Source organism: Alosa pseudoharengus, unplaced genomic scaffold (assembly GCF_046254945.1).
Source record: "Alosa pseudoharengus isolate Yale_2024_CS ecotype anadromous, Long Island Sound unplaced genomic scaffold, YU_APseudo_1.1 YU_APseudo_1.1_scf_12, whole genome shotgun sequence".
In the NCBI taxonomy this organism is placed as follows: domain Eukaryota; kingdom Metazoa; phylum Chordata; class Actinopteri; order Clupeiformes; family Clupeidae; genus Alosa; species Alosa pseudoharengus.
The window spans coordinates 15,783,333-15,799,383 of NW_027468587.1; the positions used below are offsets into that span (position 1 = coordinate 15,783,333).

At 40.4% G+C, this 16,051-nt stretch overlaps 1 protein-coding gene across 1 annotated transcript; it reads left to right on the top strand.

Annotated features, from left to right (window-relative positions):
• Window positions 1–9,802: 9,802 nt before the first annotated feature.
• Window positions 9,803–16,051, top strand: LOC143119030 (putative acidic leucine-rich nuclear phosphoprotein 32 family member C). The gene is made up of 7 exons (XM_076280244.1): window positions 9,803–9,976; window positions 11,387–11,536; window positions 12,098–12,220; window positions 12,796–12,931; window positions 14,059–14,186; window positions 14,286–14,346; window positions 14,605–16,051. Exons 1-7 carry the CDS (start codon window positions 9,923–9,925, stop codon window positions 14,685–14,687), a joined length of 735 nt encoding a protein of 244 aa, XP_076136359.1. The 5' UTR covers window positions 9,803–9,922; the 3' UTR covers window positions 14,688–16,051.

Here is a 16,051-nt window from a genome sequence, read left to right on the forward strand (position 1 = left end):
TGCCGCGTAGCGAAGCGACGGTTATAGGTTTAGTCGGTTTTTCTTTCTTCTGGATTTTTTTTTCTTCTGGATTTTTTTTTTTCTTCAGTGATTTCTTCAGTTCCCGGGACACTGAAAGACCGCGGTTCACAAAACTTGGTGTGCATGTAGCCTCACAAGGATGACATGGAACCATTGTGTTTCATTTTGATCCGTTGCCCCGTGGACAAGTAGGGTGAAGAGTTAAATGGCAATGATGTTATTACATACTCGTTAATCTGACTCCGTTTGATTAATAATTTGTATCACCAATCAATTACCAAGTAACTAGTTTATCAGCTATGGAGGAGAATGACATGGCACACTACGAGAATTGAAGTTATCCTATTGGTAGGCAAATGAACAATTTAATAGGCATTAAGTCTTAAAGGTAAATGTAACCCATATCACTTCAGTTGAATGTACAAGTAAACTCACATAGTCTACTGTAACAAAGTAGCAAATGGTAACAAAGGAAACTTAACCAATTCACAGAGGTAAACTTGACAAGTTAAAGATAACAGATACACCAGATAAAACAATACAAACCCAGATATAGGAAAGGGGGAGAGAGACAGAGAGAGGGAGAGAGAGAAAGGGGGAAAAGAGAGAGACCCAGAGAAGAGGTCCAAGATGGAAAAGAAGAGAAGATGGGAAAAGAAGCCCCAAGATGGGAAAGAAGATAGAAGAGCAGAGAGAGCCGAGCAGAGAAGAGCCCAGGAGGACAAGAGCCTCCACTTTTATCATTCACTTGGGCCACCCCCGACTCATCAGAGCCTTTGTTGTCTGAGGTGGATGGGTGTGGCCCAGATGGATATCATAACTTTATGCTACAGTTTAATTCTTAATCTACAACTATGCACAGATACATCCAATTGTACCAAAACCATAATCAGACTGTTGCCCACATTACAAGTATTAATTCAAGACCAAACATGAATGTATTATTCACAACACATATTTACAGAGCAATACTGTATGATAATGAGGTTGGCCTATCTCACCAAAGGACATCAAGTAGGCCCAGGACTGAGTTATCTCTCAGTACAGGGGGCCCAGAACAAGGAACAAATGGGTCACTTTATGCATGAGCGGGTGTTGGAGATCTTTGGCCATGGCCAGCTAAGACAATACAGATCAAACACAGGCATCCACACATGTAAATTGAATGCAAAAAGGCATTCTTTAGAAATGCATAAGGTTTGGGCAAAAGACGGGCCTTACACCCCCATCCCTTCTGTGAACATCTCGAGAACCGAAGGGCCTAGGAGGACCACATTTATTTTGTATGTTGGTCTCAAGGGGCCATGTCAACCCATCCCATAACCTCATTTGATGTATAGTGCCACCTAGTTAAAAATGAAAAAGCAAAAATGAGGTGTTGTAATTGCAAGTATCTCTGGCTGACATGGTCAAAACTGTACGAAATTGGAGGTGTGGGATCATTATGACACCCTCTGAATGCATAAAAAGTAAACACAAGCTTAAACTCTTTTTAATTTCTAAGAAAGAATGTCACAAGACGGACACGTTTCAGCCAATGCCAAGACACTGAGGACGGCATTGGCCGAAACGCGTCTGTCTTGTGGAATTCCATTCATGGGAATTCCACACAATAAATTAATTTGTGTACATTTAGTGACTGTACACCAAGTGGCCAGTAGATGGCCGGACACAGTTTTCTGTGAATATTTCGAGAACCGTAGTACCTAGAACGACCAATATTTTTTGTATGTTGGCCTCCAGGGGCCATGTCAACCCATCCCATATCGACTCATTTGATTTATACTGTAGTGCCACCTAGGTAAAAAGGAAAAAGCAACAATGAGGCATTGTAATGGCAGGTATCTTTGACTGAAAACTGCACTGAATTTGAAGTGTAAGACACCCTCTGAATGCATGCCAAGTTTCGTGAAAAACACACACACACACACTCATGAACACACGCAAACACACACCTAAAGATACACACACACACATACACACAGACCCACGTGCAGGCACACACACACATACACATAAACACACACACACACACACACACAGAAACGCGTACACACACCACACACACACACACACAAGCACAGACACACACACACAAACAGGTACGCTCACACTCACACACACACACACACATGCACACACACACAAATAAACACATAAAAACCCAGTAGACATGCATACATACACACGCATTCACATGCACACACAGGCACGCACGCACAGACTCACACGCAGGACTAGGTGGCTGTCATATTTTGTACCACTTTGCGGTACATCTAGTACTATGAAATTAAACTAGATGTACCGCAGAGCGGTACAAAATATGACCGCCGCCCAGTCCAGCACATGTTTTCCAGAAAAATAAGTCACGCTGAAAGGCATATATGATTCTAACTGTCTCACTGAATTGCATTATGCACACTCAATTCTCACTGGTATCTGCTAGACAACAAGTACCAAAACATGATTAGTTCATAGATTTCACATGTAATATACATTTTATACAACCCCACCCCCATCTTGCATGTTCATAATTTGAGAAATTCTTTAATTGTGTGCATGTGTGCGTGTACATGTTTATGTTTATGTGTGTGTGGGTGGGTGTGTGTGCGTGCATGTGCTTGTGTGTTTGCCTGTTTATGTGCCTGTGTGTGTGCATGTGCATGCATGCGTATATATGTCTACTGTGTGAGTATGTGTCATACGTAGGATTACTGTGAATGTATGTGTGTGCGTGTGTATCTGTTTATGCACATGTGTGCATATGGAATGGGTTTCCATGACCCCCGGAGGCAAACATACGCAAAAAATTAGTCATCCTAGGCCCTACGGTTTTCAAGATATTCACAGAAAACTGTGTCTGCCCTACCCTCCTTTCGGGGGGTCCAGTCCAGCGGGGGGGCTACAGATCAAAACAAAAACCGATGGTTCCATGCTATCCATGTGGGGTTACATGCCCACCTAGTTTCGTGTACCACGGTCTTTCAGTGTCCCGGGAATCCTTGTTGGTGTACGGTCACTAAATGTACACATAAATTATTTTATTGTAAGGCCCCCCATGAACGAAAGTCCACGAAACTTGGCATGCATTCGGAGGGTGTCATAATGATCCTACACTTTCAATTTCATGCAGTTTTGACCATGTCAGCCAGAGATATTGTGATGAAAACACCTAATGTTTTGCTTTTTAATTTTTAACTAGGTGGCGCTATACATGAAATAAGTGGTAATGGGATAGGTTGACATGCCCCCTTAAGACCAACATACAAAAAAAAGGTGGACCTACGGTTCTCGAGATATTCACAGAAAACTGTCTCCGGCCACCTACAGGCCAGTTGGTGTATAGTAACATAAATTAATTTATTGTGTGACCCCCCATGAACGGAATTCCACGAAACTTGGCGTGCATTCAGAGGGTGTCATAATGATCCTACACTTCCATAATGATCCTACATTTCGTGCAGTTTTGACTATGTTAGGTCACAGATACCTGCGATTACAACACCTCATTTTTACTTTTTTGTGTTTAACTAGGTGACGCTATACATGAAATGAGTGGTTATGGAATGGGTTGACATGGCCCTTTGAGATCAACATACAAAAAAAGATGGTCCTCCTAAACCCTACGGTTCTCGAGATATTCACAGAAAACTGTATCTGCCCTACCCTCCTTTCGGGGGGTCCAGTCCAGGGGGGGGCTACAGATCAAAACGAAAACAGGAGGTTCCATGATATCCATGTGGGGTTACATGCCCACCAAGTTTAGAGTACCCCGGTCTTACAGTGTCCCGGGAATCCTTGACGGAAATTTGGACATGCGAAAAAAAGAAAAAAAAAAAAAAAATCTGACTAAACCTATATGACCGCCGCTTCGCTGCGTGGCGGTCATAATTACTACTTTTATGACACACTGGTTGGACAAACTCAATAAGAAACTCATGAAAACAAAAATGAAAGTGTGAAAAATCTCCCTCTCAGTGAGAGGACTTTTCGTTTTGCTTTGGAACATTTGGAACATTTGAACAAGTCAGGGATGAAGACTGATCTCCGTTGAGACCCGGGGACAGAGGAGAGGATGCAGCGCCTCCTGACCCTCCTATCTAAAAACTCGTCCAGGACACTGTGCAAAGAAGGGGGTGGATTTGGCAGTCTAAACATGAAAACAATGAGCATGTACTCACGGAGCAGGTCAACCTCAGGGCTAAAAACCCGAGAGCCCTTTATTGCAAATGACCTCAGCAGTGCATAACGGGATTCTTCTCAACAGAGAATGACATATTAGGTACCTAAACTATGTAACTTTGCAGGGTGCATGCTGAAGTGTTATAAATATCTTCTCTCAGCAAATGTGACATAATAATACATTTAAGTGCTTCTTAAGACACTCAAAGACACTTTACAATTTTCAGATACATAAATATAAACAAACACACAAGGTACATGGACAAAGTTAGATAAACAGAGACGTAGTATAGGGTCAAATCCCATAGGGACACGTCACTGTTTTTCAAAAGAATCAGTGGGATTATTAAAGCAAACATGTTAAATGTCATGTTACTTTTTAAATTATGTGTTTGTTTTAGGCTGAGAGAACAGCACTATGTTGCAACTCTAACACATTCTTTCTGGGAGCTGTGTTGCTGTTTCACAACACTGAGAATTTCCAGTGAACGAGAACACAAACCCAGATGTTTATGGAGACGTCCTGGCGTGTGTGTCTGTAAAATGACTCCTGATAACGACTGTGTATAATGCCAAGATCCCATGTTGTGAATCACTTGAAAAACACAAAGCTTCTGGACACCTTGAAATGAGAAGGCCTTGTGACCCATGTGTTGCAAGCCAAGCGGGGAGACTGTGTGTTCAGGTGTTATTCCCATCATTAGAATCAACTATAACTCCTCACCTCTCACTGGCACACCCTCAGAGGACCTAAATGCTTCGGCAGATGTTCACAGAGTCCTCACTTTATGGCCCACTGATCACACTGTATTTCTCTCAACCGAAAAGTATGTGTGGTGGTGTCATTAAACCGGGGTACTGGATTTGTCCCCCCCCCCCCGAGCCTGCAGAGGGGTTTTCTAACAGAGGACCTTTCCACTTGAGTAGTAGACTATTTATAGCCGCTCGCTTCTGGTCATTGGGTCATAGCTGCCCATAGGAGCATAGCTGGGCTGTGTTACATTAACTCTTGGCCGTGTTGATGTGGGAACTGTTTCACACTCCATTCCAGTATCTGAGCTCTGAGGCAGTTTCATCAGCTCTATGTCCACACATATTATGGGCTGTGAAGTGATGGCATAATGACACAACCACACACACAAGTGCACACACACACACACACTCACTACAACTCTTAAAGGAACCTCAAGGAACAGATTTGTGTCCCTTTACTCAACTCATATAACAGGCCCATACATCATATTTGCCTTATCTCTGCTTGTCAATGATAGCAAATATTTCTCATGTCAGCTGCAAGCAGCTTTTCAAATGTCATTTAGAGAAGGAATCCCCTATGTGTTGCTTCAGGTAGGCTACCAGATAAAGTTACTTCCAAACTATTCATGGCAAGCATTCCTTGTGTAAAAAAGTGTGCTTCTAGGTTGTGACCATATTATAAGCCAACTATAAACTCATCACTAAAAACATTATAGTTACAGGCTATGCTGTATAAGAGCTTAAAATGAATTGATAGGTTATGTTTATGTTTCATTCTCAAAAAGGTTGTATGGAACATGTCTTAAAAAATCATGACCAATCTCATCTAGAAGAGCTCATGTTGTTCATTTGAGACATGGGTCAGCCCATCACATTGTAGGGGGCTATCGTGTCCATGCTGCAGTGTATGAAAAGAGTAATACTGATACTGAGTGCTGTCAATCAAACAAATCACTTTTCAAACTTGTACACAGATGTGAAAACTAACAATGAATCCTGATTATTAAACTCCAGGGCAATTCCACGGAAAATTGACTTTTTGTCACATCCATAGTGCCAGTGAAATGCCTTGGCATTTGTATGATGTGAATGATAACATTCATTTTTGTGCATTTTTTCTCATTTACATTCTTCAGCCAAAAATAGAAAATTCTCATATTTCATGTAATTATTCACATCATACATCACATTTTATTGGTGTTATGGATGTTACAAAAAATCTAATTTTCCATGGAATTGCCCTCCATGTTTGGCATCAAGTCAAATATTTGTGGGGCAAATTGACATTTCACATATTTTAAGGACTTGTTTTTTATTCAAGTTCTATTATTGCTTGTAGTAGCTGTCCTGTAAATCATTCAAGTCTTTATGTCATTGGACATTCATTTTCAAGGGAACCTGTCTGTCTTACTCTCTATTTATCAGTATTTTTTTTATTATTATTTCCCTTGTGTACCTTGAGTGTTTCCCTTTTTGTAAGTCACTTTGGATAAAAGTGTCAGCTAAATGACTACATTTAAATGTAAATGTATAAGGTGATTTTTTATTATTATGAAAAAAATTAGAGTGCAGTGACTCTGAGCTGGTGGAATCCTCTCCCTTCCACACCCATCTAGAAGTGACAGCTGTGGATTTGGGGGCTGGACGTGGTTTTATCTTCGCCTTAGGCCATAGGTAGGCAACCTGCGTCCCGAGGACCACATGCGGCCCTTTAGCTCCTCTCTAGTGGCTCCCTGGCTTTCTCTAAAAATGGAAGTTATAAAATTTCTAACAGTTTAATTTAGTTGTTAAGCTTCAAGCTGTCCCAATAGTTAGTGAAAATACTATACTGTACAGTACAACATATATGCGAGTATGGCGAGTATACCATATGCCTGAAGCTAATGAAAATAGAGGTGTTTAAACTGATTTCTCTTAAATGGTTCTGATATCTTTGCAGCCCCAGACAGATTTATTTTGTATTTCTGGTAAAAAAAAAAATTGACCCCTACCTTAGGCCACAAACCATCCCTGGATTTACATTTGTAAAAATATCCCAAATTATGGCAGCCCAATTAATATACCTTGCCTGGTATACAGAAAAGGCTTGTTCAAGACAAGTTCTCAGTTGCAAAAAAATAAATTGTTTTACTTTTTACTTTGAATGGAATGGAGTCCAGACTTCCAAAACTATAAAGTCAAAACAATGGTGCAGTAAAGGTACAACTTTTTAATTACACAAGTAGTGGAGGACAAAAGGGTGGTGTTTTATTCAGAATACACAATATAGACTAAGGGCTCTATCTTCCGTGCCGGCGCAATTGACTTTGTATACTCGCGCGTTTGTCTTTCCTATTTTGCAGTCAGCGCATATTGGAATTTTCCCTCCACAGGTACATGCCTGTAAATTAGGGAATTCGATTGCGCCCACGGGGGCGGTTCAGCGAAAAGACGGGGCGTGTTCCGGCGCAAACGTTCACTGTTGATATTTTGCAGTTTCAGAAAACAATTCCGCCACAGACCAGGAACTCCCTGGTCTAAAGTCTGTGGCGAAAATGCAGATGCTATTTTAAGGGTGCGTGCATGACCACAGGCCTGCATGAATGAATGCGTTGCACACCAATCTACAGACACCTCCGTGCACAGACGGAAACATTCAAAGCCTTGATAATATTTGTCCATTTCCCGGTTTTGTTCGTGCATTGGTGACCTAAATATTTAGTAGCCTATATAGTACAACATCTACATGCAATATCTTTACAACAACGCCTAATTACGACCTATTAATCTGGACAACTTTATAGGCTACAGCCCTATAAAGGCTAAAGTTACTTTTAGTTTTGTTCCAATTTACCGTTGTGTAAGGTTTTAAGCACCATAATTTTGCCTACCTTGTTGTAGCCCATCTGAAATAACTCCAAGCTTTGCTATGTTCCCTCCATCCTTTCGTTATTTTCAAAAAACGTTTTATATCCATGATGGCCTTGAAGTCTTGAGTTAGTGAATTAGCTTAAATCAGCTTTTCATGTGCTGTTAACCAGCAACAGATAGTACAAGAAAGCAGCAAGTATGGTTACAATTTCTGTACAATTTCTGTAGTTGCTGCATCCATTCATTGTTATTCTCTCTCCTGCTCAAATAAATGTTGTGCGTGAATTAAGTTGATGATAACGTGTTTACAAACTCTGCTTTACAGAAAATATTGTAAATAGTCTACTGTCACGCAGTTAATGGGATACTGTGCAGAGTTGAAAGTTAGGTCAACTTAAACAAAGCCCTTGCTTGGCCGCCTGTGCTGCGCAACGCACACTTAGCTCCTCTCATCTATACAATGTAGTTCCCATTTCTGTAAACCATACATAATTTCAAAGAAAAATATTACCACTCGAGGGAAATCAGTGTGGTGTCCATGTGAAAAAATAGGCATAAATCTAGCGTACACATTGCGTTGATGACATAAATTAGGAAATGTTAGAGGACTTCAGGAGACGTGATGTTGAACTGCATGCCGATGCCATTTAACCCAAATGCCCCAGCGGCAGCACGGGAGAGAAGAGATTAACTGACAGAAGATATGCATTGTCTATAGAGAGGAAATGTTAGATTACATTGTACATTGCAAATATATCACCATGCATTCATAACCTCTTGATTCAGTGAGAATGATCCCAAAACATCGGAAAGTATGTCTTTGTGACAATTCTGTAGATGAAAAATCAATAGCTAACTGTTCCCAACTGAACAGTAAACGCTCCTGGCTGCGCCTGGCAAATACGCCACCATAATAGCAATCAGCTATGGAACAAGCATGCCTGTTGTTAAAGGGAATGTGAGATGACGCTCTGATTGGTTTATTGCACGTTACGCCCAAACCACACCCATAATTAATGTAGCTACTTCAGACAACCCCATTTTAGATTTGCGTCGGGCGCAACAGTCAAATATCCCGCCGGTAAAATAGCATCAGCGCCCGAGATCCGCCCACAAAGTGAATTGCGTTTTGCGCAAAGACACTTCCGTTTTAGACCATTAAAATAGGGCCCTAAGTGTTTCACAAGGTTCACTCTGAACAACTAATTTACAGCCTTGTATTGTCTGCCATCTACTGGGCATTGTAGATACCACAATTCCATTTACCACCCGTGCGTTTTTTTGTAGGTCACGGGGTCAATGTGTTTATGGTATTTAGAAATTATTTGTCTTTAACTTCTTTTTGCATAGATGCATTAAAAGAAAATGCGTTTTGAGGTAATTCAATTTGTGACTGGCTTATTATTGGACAATACCGGTATACAACATAGTGGCTTTGTTGTTGAAAATGGAACCCCTGGGTAACCTACTTAGGAGATTCGCATGTTTGCAAGGACAGATTCATATATCCTTGTATTTTCGGCAGCCATTTTGTACATGTAGTTGATCTTTTGGGTTACTCGATCCCTTAGCGTAGAGCAAAAGAAGATCAAAGAAACCATAGGTAGGCTATTTTAATTCCACTAGAGCTGCAAGTACATGCTTTGGACGTTTAAATAATGTTTGGATCATTACGATTAAAAACATTGTAGCCTGCCTAGGCTGTGTCGTTCTGATGTGTCCATCTCTCGTCATGGCGCCAATGAGAACAAAGAGGAGGCGTTCACCGAGTTTTAAAAAGATGCAGCAATAAACCGATTGGTGAAGTTATAATGATTATGCAAGTAACTCTGACCAATCCTTATGCAGCATTGTACCATATTATGGTAATTAGTATGACGTATACCAGAAAGCAGCCCCGTCAACCAATGTCGTGGCTGAAAAATGAACTCACCGCCTACTAACGCAAAACAGGCGGGGTTTAGCAAAGGGGTTTGGCCTGGAGTTAACATGGTGGCTCAGTAATCGTGTTGTGGCTACAGACTATTACCGAGTGGACTGTGCAAGCTAAACACTTTCTCTCTCTGTATTTTTTTTATATCCTTGACCTCTACATTTTTTAACCAAATCAGAAATGGATTTCAAGAAGAGAATAGAGAAAGAAGTTGGGAGTCGGAAGCCGGAAGAGGTATGGGATTTGGACTATTTATTCAGAAACATTTTATGATGCTAGCTAATGTTAGCCTGTGACTGCTGATTGGCAACTTGGTTTCCAAACCAGCCTTGAAGAAGTCCATAGAAATTGTGAACGACATTGAGTGCAAAGTTGTATCTTTAAGCTAGAAATAAGCATGCAGTGAAATGTAGTCTTATACAGTTACAGTACACACGAATTTAGTATTCATTCTGATTAGCTAGTTCTTCAAATAAAGATGGTCCCAAGTCTTCAAGCATTTGAGTCGGAGCCACGAAAAAACGCGGTTATCTTCCTTGGCTAGCTTAGCTGGTTAGCTTGCTTCCTTTTAAAACCAAGTTGGAGACACAGAAAGTAACAACGCTATAACGGTAATCGGATGCGTTAGTTCGCTGAATTGTGGATAAACAGGGTGTACCGAATAGTTGGCTTCATAACTTAGCGCAGCGCGTGTAGTATTGTTTGTGAACTTGCTGGCTGAACCAGTCCCAGCGCAACCGGAGGGCGCGTTATTCAGCCATCCAACGTCATTTAGCTTGCTAACCTCTCCCTAGTTAACCGGTTAACGTAAATATATTCATTCATTCCATGCAAGGAAGCTTACACATATTTAAAGGTCTTTAGTTTGATTAACATCTTCGTCTTGTTGACTCTGAATGTTTTTGTTACACCACCTTCGATACTCAAGACGAAATGAGACACGCGTCTTAACCATGGCTAGTTCCCTCCCAGACTGTTTTGCCGCTCACTCACTTGGTCCTCAAGATAACGTCACGCAGTAGTACAACTTTCATGCAGCAGGTGCGTTTGTAAACATTACAACGCCTATTCACTATTAGCGTTGGGTACATACGGCAATCACATTTCCTTGACGCTGCAGCATCTTTGTCTCGTTTCAAAGCCCACAAACAAGCGGGTTTCCGTCATGCAGTTGTAGTAGCGCAGGTGTGCGAAGTTCAAAGTAAACTTGATGTTCTGTTGGTCTGGTTATGTAATGATGTGATAATCTGCAATATTCTTATATGAATGTATCTTAATAGGAGGTTAAACTCGTTGCTTTTGCTGGAATATGTATGACCAAGGAGCGGGTAGACACTATTCCTGTTATTGTTATTTAAGTGTGTGGAAGGTGATGTATTCAGTTTGCAATATTTTGATATCCGAAGTATAAGTTTGAGTTCAATAGCAAATCCAACTTCACCCGTCTCCAGAGCTCCCAAAGAAAGATTCGAATTAGCTGAACTAATGTATGGCTCTTCCTATCAACTTTGTTTCTTATTTACTTGTTTTTTTTTTTAGTTAGAGGACAGCTCGACAAAAGTGTATTGAAAAGTGCATTAAAGTGAAATAGACACCTTTTAATACCTTTAAATAAGAATAAGTCTGAATAAATTGCTTCCACAGGTGTTTGAGCTTGTTGTGGACAACAGCCGTTCTAGCGATGGACAGATAGTGGGCCTCTCTGATGAATACAAGGAGCTGGAGTTTCTGAGTATGGTGAACGCTGGACTGACCTCCCTGGCCAAACTGCCATCGCTGCCGAAGCTTCGCAAGGTGAGTTTGAATGACATGGTTTTGTGTCAAAAAAACAGCCTTAAACAAACTTAAGTGAAACTTCCAGAGTTGCACAGGGCAATAGTCTACTGTCAGTTAAAGGAGAGTTCCTGCAATTTTTTTCACATAGATTTCTGTTTCTCGAGGTCACCGACAGGGGAAAAACGAAAACAATCAGATCAACCTAACTCGAGTTCCTGCAGCCAACAGCCAGGCAGCTACAGTGCTACATTCTGGGGGCATGAACATGGGGACTCACGGACATGCCCTCAGAGTGTAGCGCTTTAACTGCCTGGCGCCTCTAGCTGTTGGCTGCAACAACTCAAGCTGGGTAGAACGATTGTTTTCATTTGTTTCGTACAGACAGTATTCGGTAACCTCGAGAAACAGATTTATGTAAAAAATTGCCAGAATTCTCCTGTAGTAGTTATTCGATTAATTTCCTTTGATCATCATGTTATGTGAATGTGTTTACATTGAACGGAAGTGTTTCCTTGTTAGACGTGTTCAACTGCAAACATATCCAGGTAATTTACTCCTCACTTTGCCTACTCCATACAGCTGGACATCAGTGATAATGGCATCTCAGGGGGTCTGGAGACCTTGTCAGAGAAATGTCCCAATCTGACCTATCTGGTTTTGAGTGGAAACGGCATCAAGGAGACCAGCGCGATGGAAGCACTGGTATGTTGTGCAGAAGGATTTGGTCTAACTGCTCTGCCTCTGAGCACATTTCCTTTGGATTCAGCTAGGCACAGAGGAAAAGCTGACCCTGAGAAACACTGTCACTGGAAAAATGCAGTTCAACATAACGCTTCCCTGTGTCATCAAATATCTGCATACTTCCTTGGTTTATGTGGCAGTGTAGCCAGTACAGTTAGCTGCACTGTTCTACATATCCAACAGCTGCTCTGATGGTGTCAGTGTTATACAATGTAGATGTATATTTTCTTTCAAATTTAGTAAACAACTGCATTTAAAACCTTTGTTTACAAGAAAGATGTGTGTGCTATACTTCTAAAATGACTGGGTAAGACTTCAATGTAACTGTTTAAATTTTACCATTGGTTACGCACCTTGAAAATCGGAAATGAACGAAGAGTCCCCAGACCCATTCTCAATCTCATTTGAGAAGCGGTCTGGTGTTAGCCAGATTAGTACTGTGTCCTGTGTAGTCTTTTCAGCATTTCAAACTTTGACCTTTGATTTGTTACGTATGAAACTTCAACAAACCGTATATTTGTCTCTGCTTCCTGCAGCAAAACCTGAAGAGTTTGAAGAGGCTGGACCTGTTTAATTGTGACGTCACCTCGCAGGACGACTACAGAGAGAACATCTTTGAGCTCCTGCCTCAGCTTACGTTCCTGGATGGTTTCGACCAGGATGACAATGAAGGTGTGTTGAGGTGAAAGTCTGGTAGAGTGCTTGTGTGCACATCCCACCTGCAGCTCTGGAAAAAATTAAGAGACCTCTGCACATTTTTCTGATGTCATCCCACATTTGCTGAGTGACATTCGAATGTGTTTATGGGCATATTTTAAATATGACCGTCAACTCAACAACCGTAGGATGACATCAGAAAAATGTGCAGTGGTCTCTTTAAATTTTTTTCCAGAGCTGTATATTAAAGCCAGGTGTAGGACAAAGTATACTATAAGGTAAAAACAAGTGAATGTCTGCACACCGATGTAGCTCCCAGAGTTTAATTAAAAGAAAAAAGCAACGTTTCGACCCAACAGGGTCTTGTTTGATCCACAACCTGTGGAGACTAACCTAACCAGTCTACCATAACTGAGTTTGTCTCATGAAGTGCTCAAAAAGTGCTTTATTGATGTAGCTCCATTTCTGGACTGGAGCTGTATGCAAGGAAAGGAATGTTTACCTTTTTAGTTTCTTCAGTCAAATGAAAAGTGTAGACCTACAGGTTGAAATGGGAAGTCATGGTGTTCTCATGATATTGATAGGCTTATTCGAAAAAAGCTATTAGTCATATTAAACAGTTATGTTTCATTCTGTGTTAAATTGTAATGATGGTACTTTTGAGTCTCTCTGTATTGAAGCTTTAACATAAGTAATAAAGGTTGAATTTTATGAAGTTCTATAAGCTCAATTAGTCCAGGTAGATGGAAAACTAAAGGGCTTTGCACACTGAAGTCTGTATTTCCCCTTTTTTTTTTGTTGGTCTGTGCAAAACAGACTGCAATAGGAAACCATATTCACTACATTGATGGAAAAAAAAAAAACACAGGCTATCGAACAACTTGTTCCGATAACTTTTTTTGACAGACGAAACTTTCTGAGTACAAACATGATTGACACCACATGAAGTCGTGTTTTTTTGTTTGTATGTTTTTTTTCAGTCGTGTGACAATTTTAGACAAGAAAATACTCTGGATGAAATGGGCATAAATCATGTGATTGCACATCAAGGGTCATGTGTAGATCACCTAGATGTTGTGGTGAGCGAAACTGAAGATGGTGTGAACATAGTATAAAAAAAAAAAATGTTGTCTGGTTTTTAGACGAGGATGAGGATGGTGGCGCCCCTGGAGATGATGATGACGAGGATGATGAGGATGAGGACGAAGATGACGAGGGCTCGGAGGGTGATGAGGTGGGCCTGTCCTACCTCATGAAGGATGGGATTCAGGTAACCAGTGGTTATTTTGTGTGTCCTTTGTGCAGAAACTCTATATGGAGAAAAATATGCTTTGAACATTCCTTGGTTAATGCAAAATGCCATTGACAGGACGAGGAAGACGATGATGACTATGTAGAAGAGGAAGAGGAGGACGACGTAGATGGTGAAGGTGAGGTGTTTTTTTTATTTTATTTATTTTTTAAGTTTGTGCTTTAGAACTGCATCTTTTTTTCTGTTTTGTGATCTTTAATTTTCCATGTTGAAATGGTTATGCCCAACTCATGTGTCTGAAAAGAAATGCACTGTTCTGACATGACAAGGTTCTCTCCATATTTTTATAGTTTTCACCATTCATAAGTTTTGACTAATTGTTCAAGTGTTGCTAAAGCTAAATCTAAAGCTGAGCTGTGTGATTGGTCTCCTTTAGATGAGGATGGAGCCGTGGCCCACGGGGAGAAACGGAAGCGGGACCAAGAAGACGAAGGTGATGATGACGAGGATGACGACTAAAGCACTGCCCTGTGAAGCCAAGCTGCCGTGTCCCAAAACTAAGCTGTAGAAGAGAAACGTGAAATGGTCTTTCCTATATATTTTTGTTTGTTTGTTTTCATTTTCCTTTGTATATCATAGGCATCACTGTAGTATGTACGTTTTTTTTTTTTTTGTCTTTCATTTTTTATATCATTTGTCTTGTTTTTTGTTTTTCTGCATCGGCCATTCAAAAAGGTCAGAATTTTTATTAGATGTCATTCCAAATATGGCAGTAGCAAAGTGCATTCTGATTTCCAGATTGCTTCCCATGTTTTGGCACTTTTATGTAAAGTTTCATTCGTATGGTGGGCACCGTTTCTATCAAGTGAGTCAGATTGCTGTTTCGCTCTACATGTCCTTTTGTAGAGTTGTATGGGCTAGGCTCCTCATCTAAAATACTTTTTGCCCTCCTTGTGACTTCCTAAGAACCCATGTATTCTTATAGTGTTGAAATCCACCTTTGTGTGTGTTCTCCTGTCTGGGTTTTTTTTTTTTTTCGCCCAAAAGAATGAAATGTTGCTAACCAGGAAATCTGTATTTATATAAGGTTAAAGTATCCCTGCGTTGAATTACATTTTTGCCCAGAATCAGTTTACCATGTGTTCCCTCCATGAATTCCTGTAAAGTTATTCCCCTTCCATTACTGTATAGGAGTCAACCTAACAATCATGTTTTAATTTGTTGGATAGAGGATTTTTAAATTATTTTTTTCTAAACAAACTGTACTGCTTGTTTGTGAGGCGCGTTATGTTTTGTGGCATCAAAGAGTTAAAGAAATCAAACAAACCAAGAAAGCAAGCAAGTCCTCGGAGATCCAACACCCTCTCCCTCCTTTCTCCCCCAAGGCTCAGCGCTCAACAATTTCTGATGAGATGTCAGATCTCTTAGAACACTCAGGTGGACCAAACTTTGGAGGCTTCAGTATATCTCCAGGACTATAATCGATCATCTCACTCTTTGTTACTGAATTTACTACCGCTCACTATTCTTCAGACAAAAACAAATGCCTTCTCTGTTGTTTTTCCTTTTTGCATTCCCTTTTTAGAATGAACATTTTAAAACTTGTTTCTATGACTGTAAATAGGTACCCTACGATTCTGTCGTGTGTAGTTCATTTTATTAATTAATTTTGTCTTTTTAAAACATGCAATATCTCTTGTCCTTTTTCTTTTCTTTTTGATTTGTTTTTGAATAAATGCAAAGCACAGGTCAGGATAAGATTCAGATCCATTCAATATAGTTTTTATTTTTATGTCCTCTGCTGTTGAGAAAGCTGTGTTTGGAGTTTGTGTGCTGTAATCTTCTAAAGAGTTTTTTTAAATAAAAAAAAAATAATAATTCAA

Coding starts and splice junctions, on each gene's coding strand:
- LOC143119030 (XM_076280244.1), top strand. CDS start 9,923: ATGGATTTCAAGAAGAGAATAGAGAAAGAAGTTGGGAGTCGGAAGCCG. Junction 9,977..11,386: donor GGAGTCGGAAGCCGGAAGAG/GTATGGGATTTG, acceptor TTGCTTCCACAG/GTGTTTGAGCTTGTTGTGGA. Junction 14,347..14,604: donor GGACGACGTAGATGGTGAAG/GTGAGGTGTTTT, acceptor GGTCTCCTTTAG/ATGAGGATGGAGCCGTGGCC.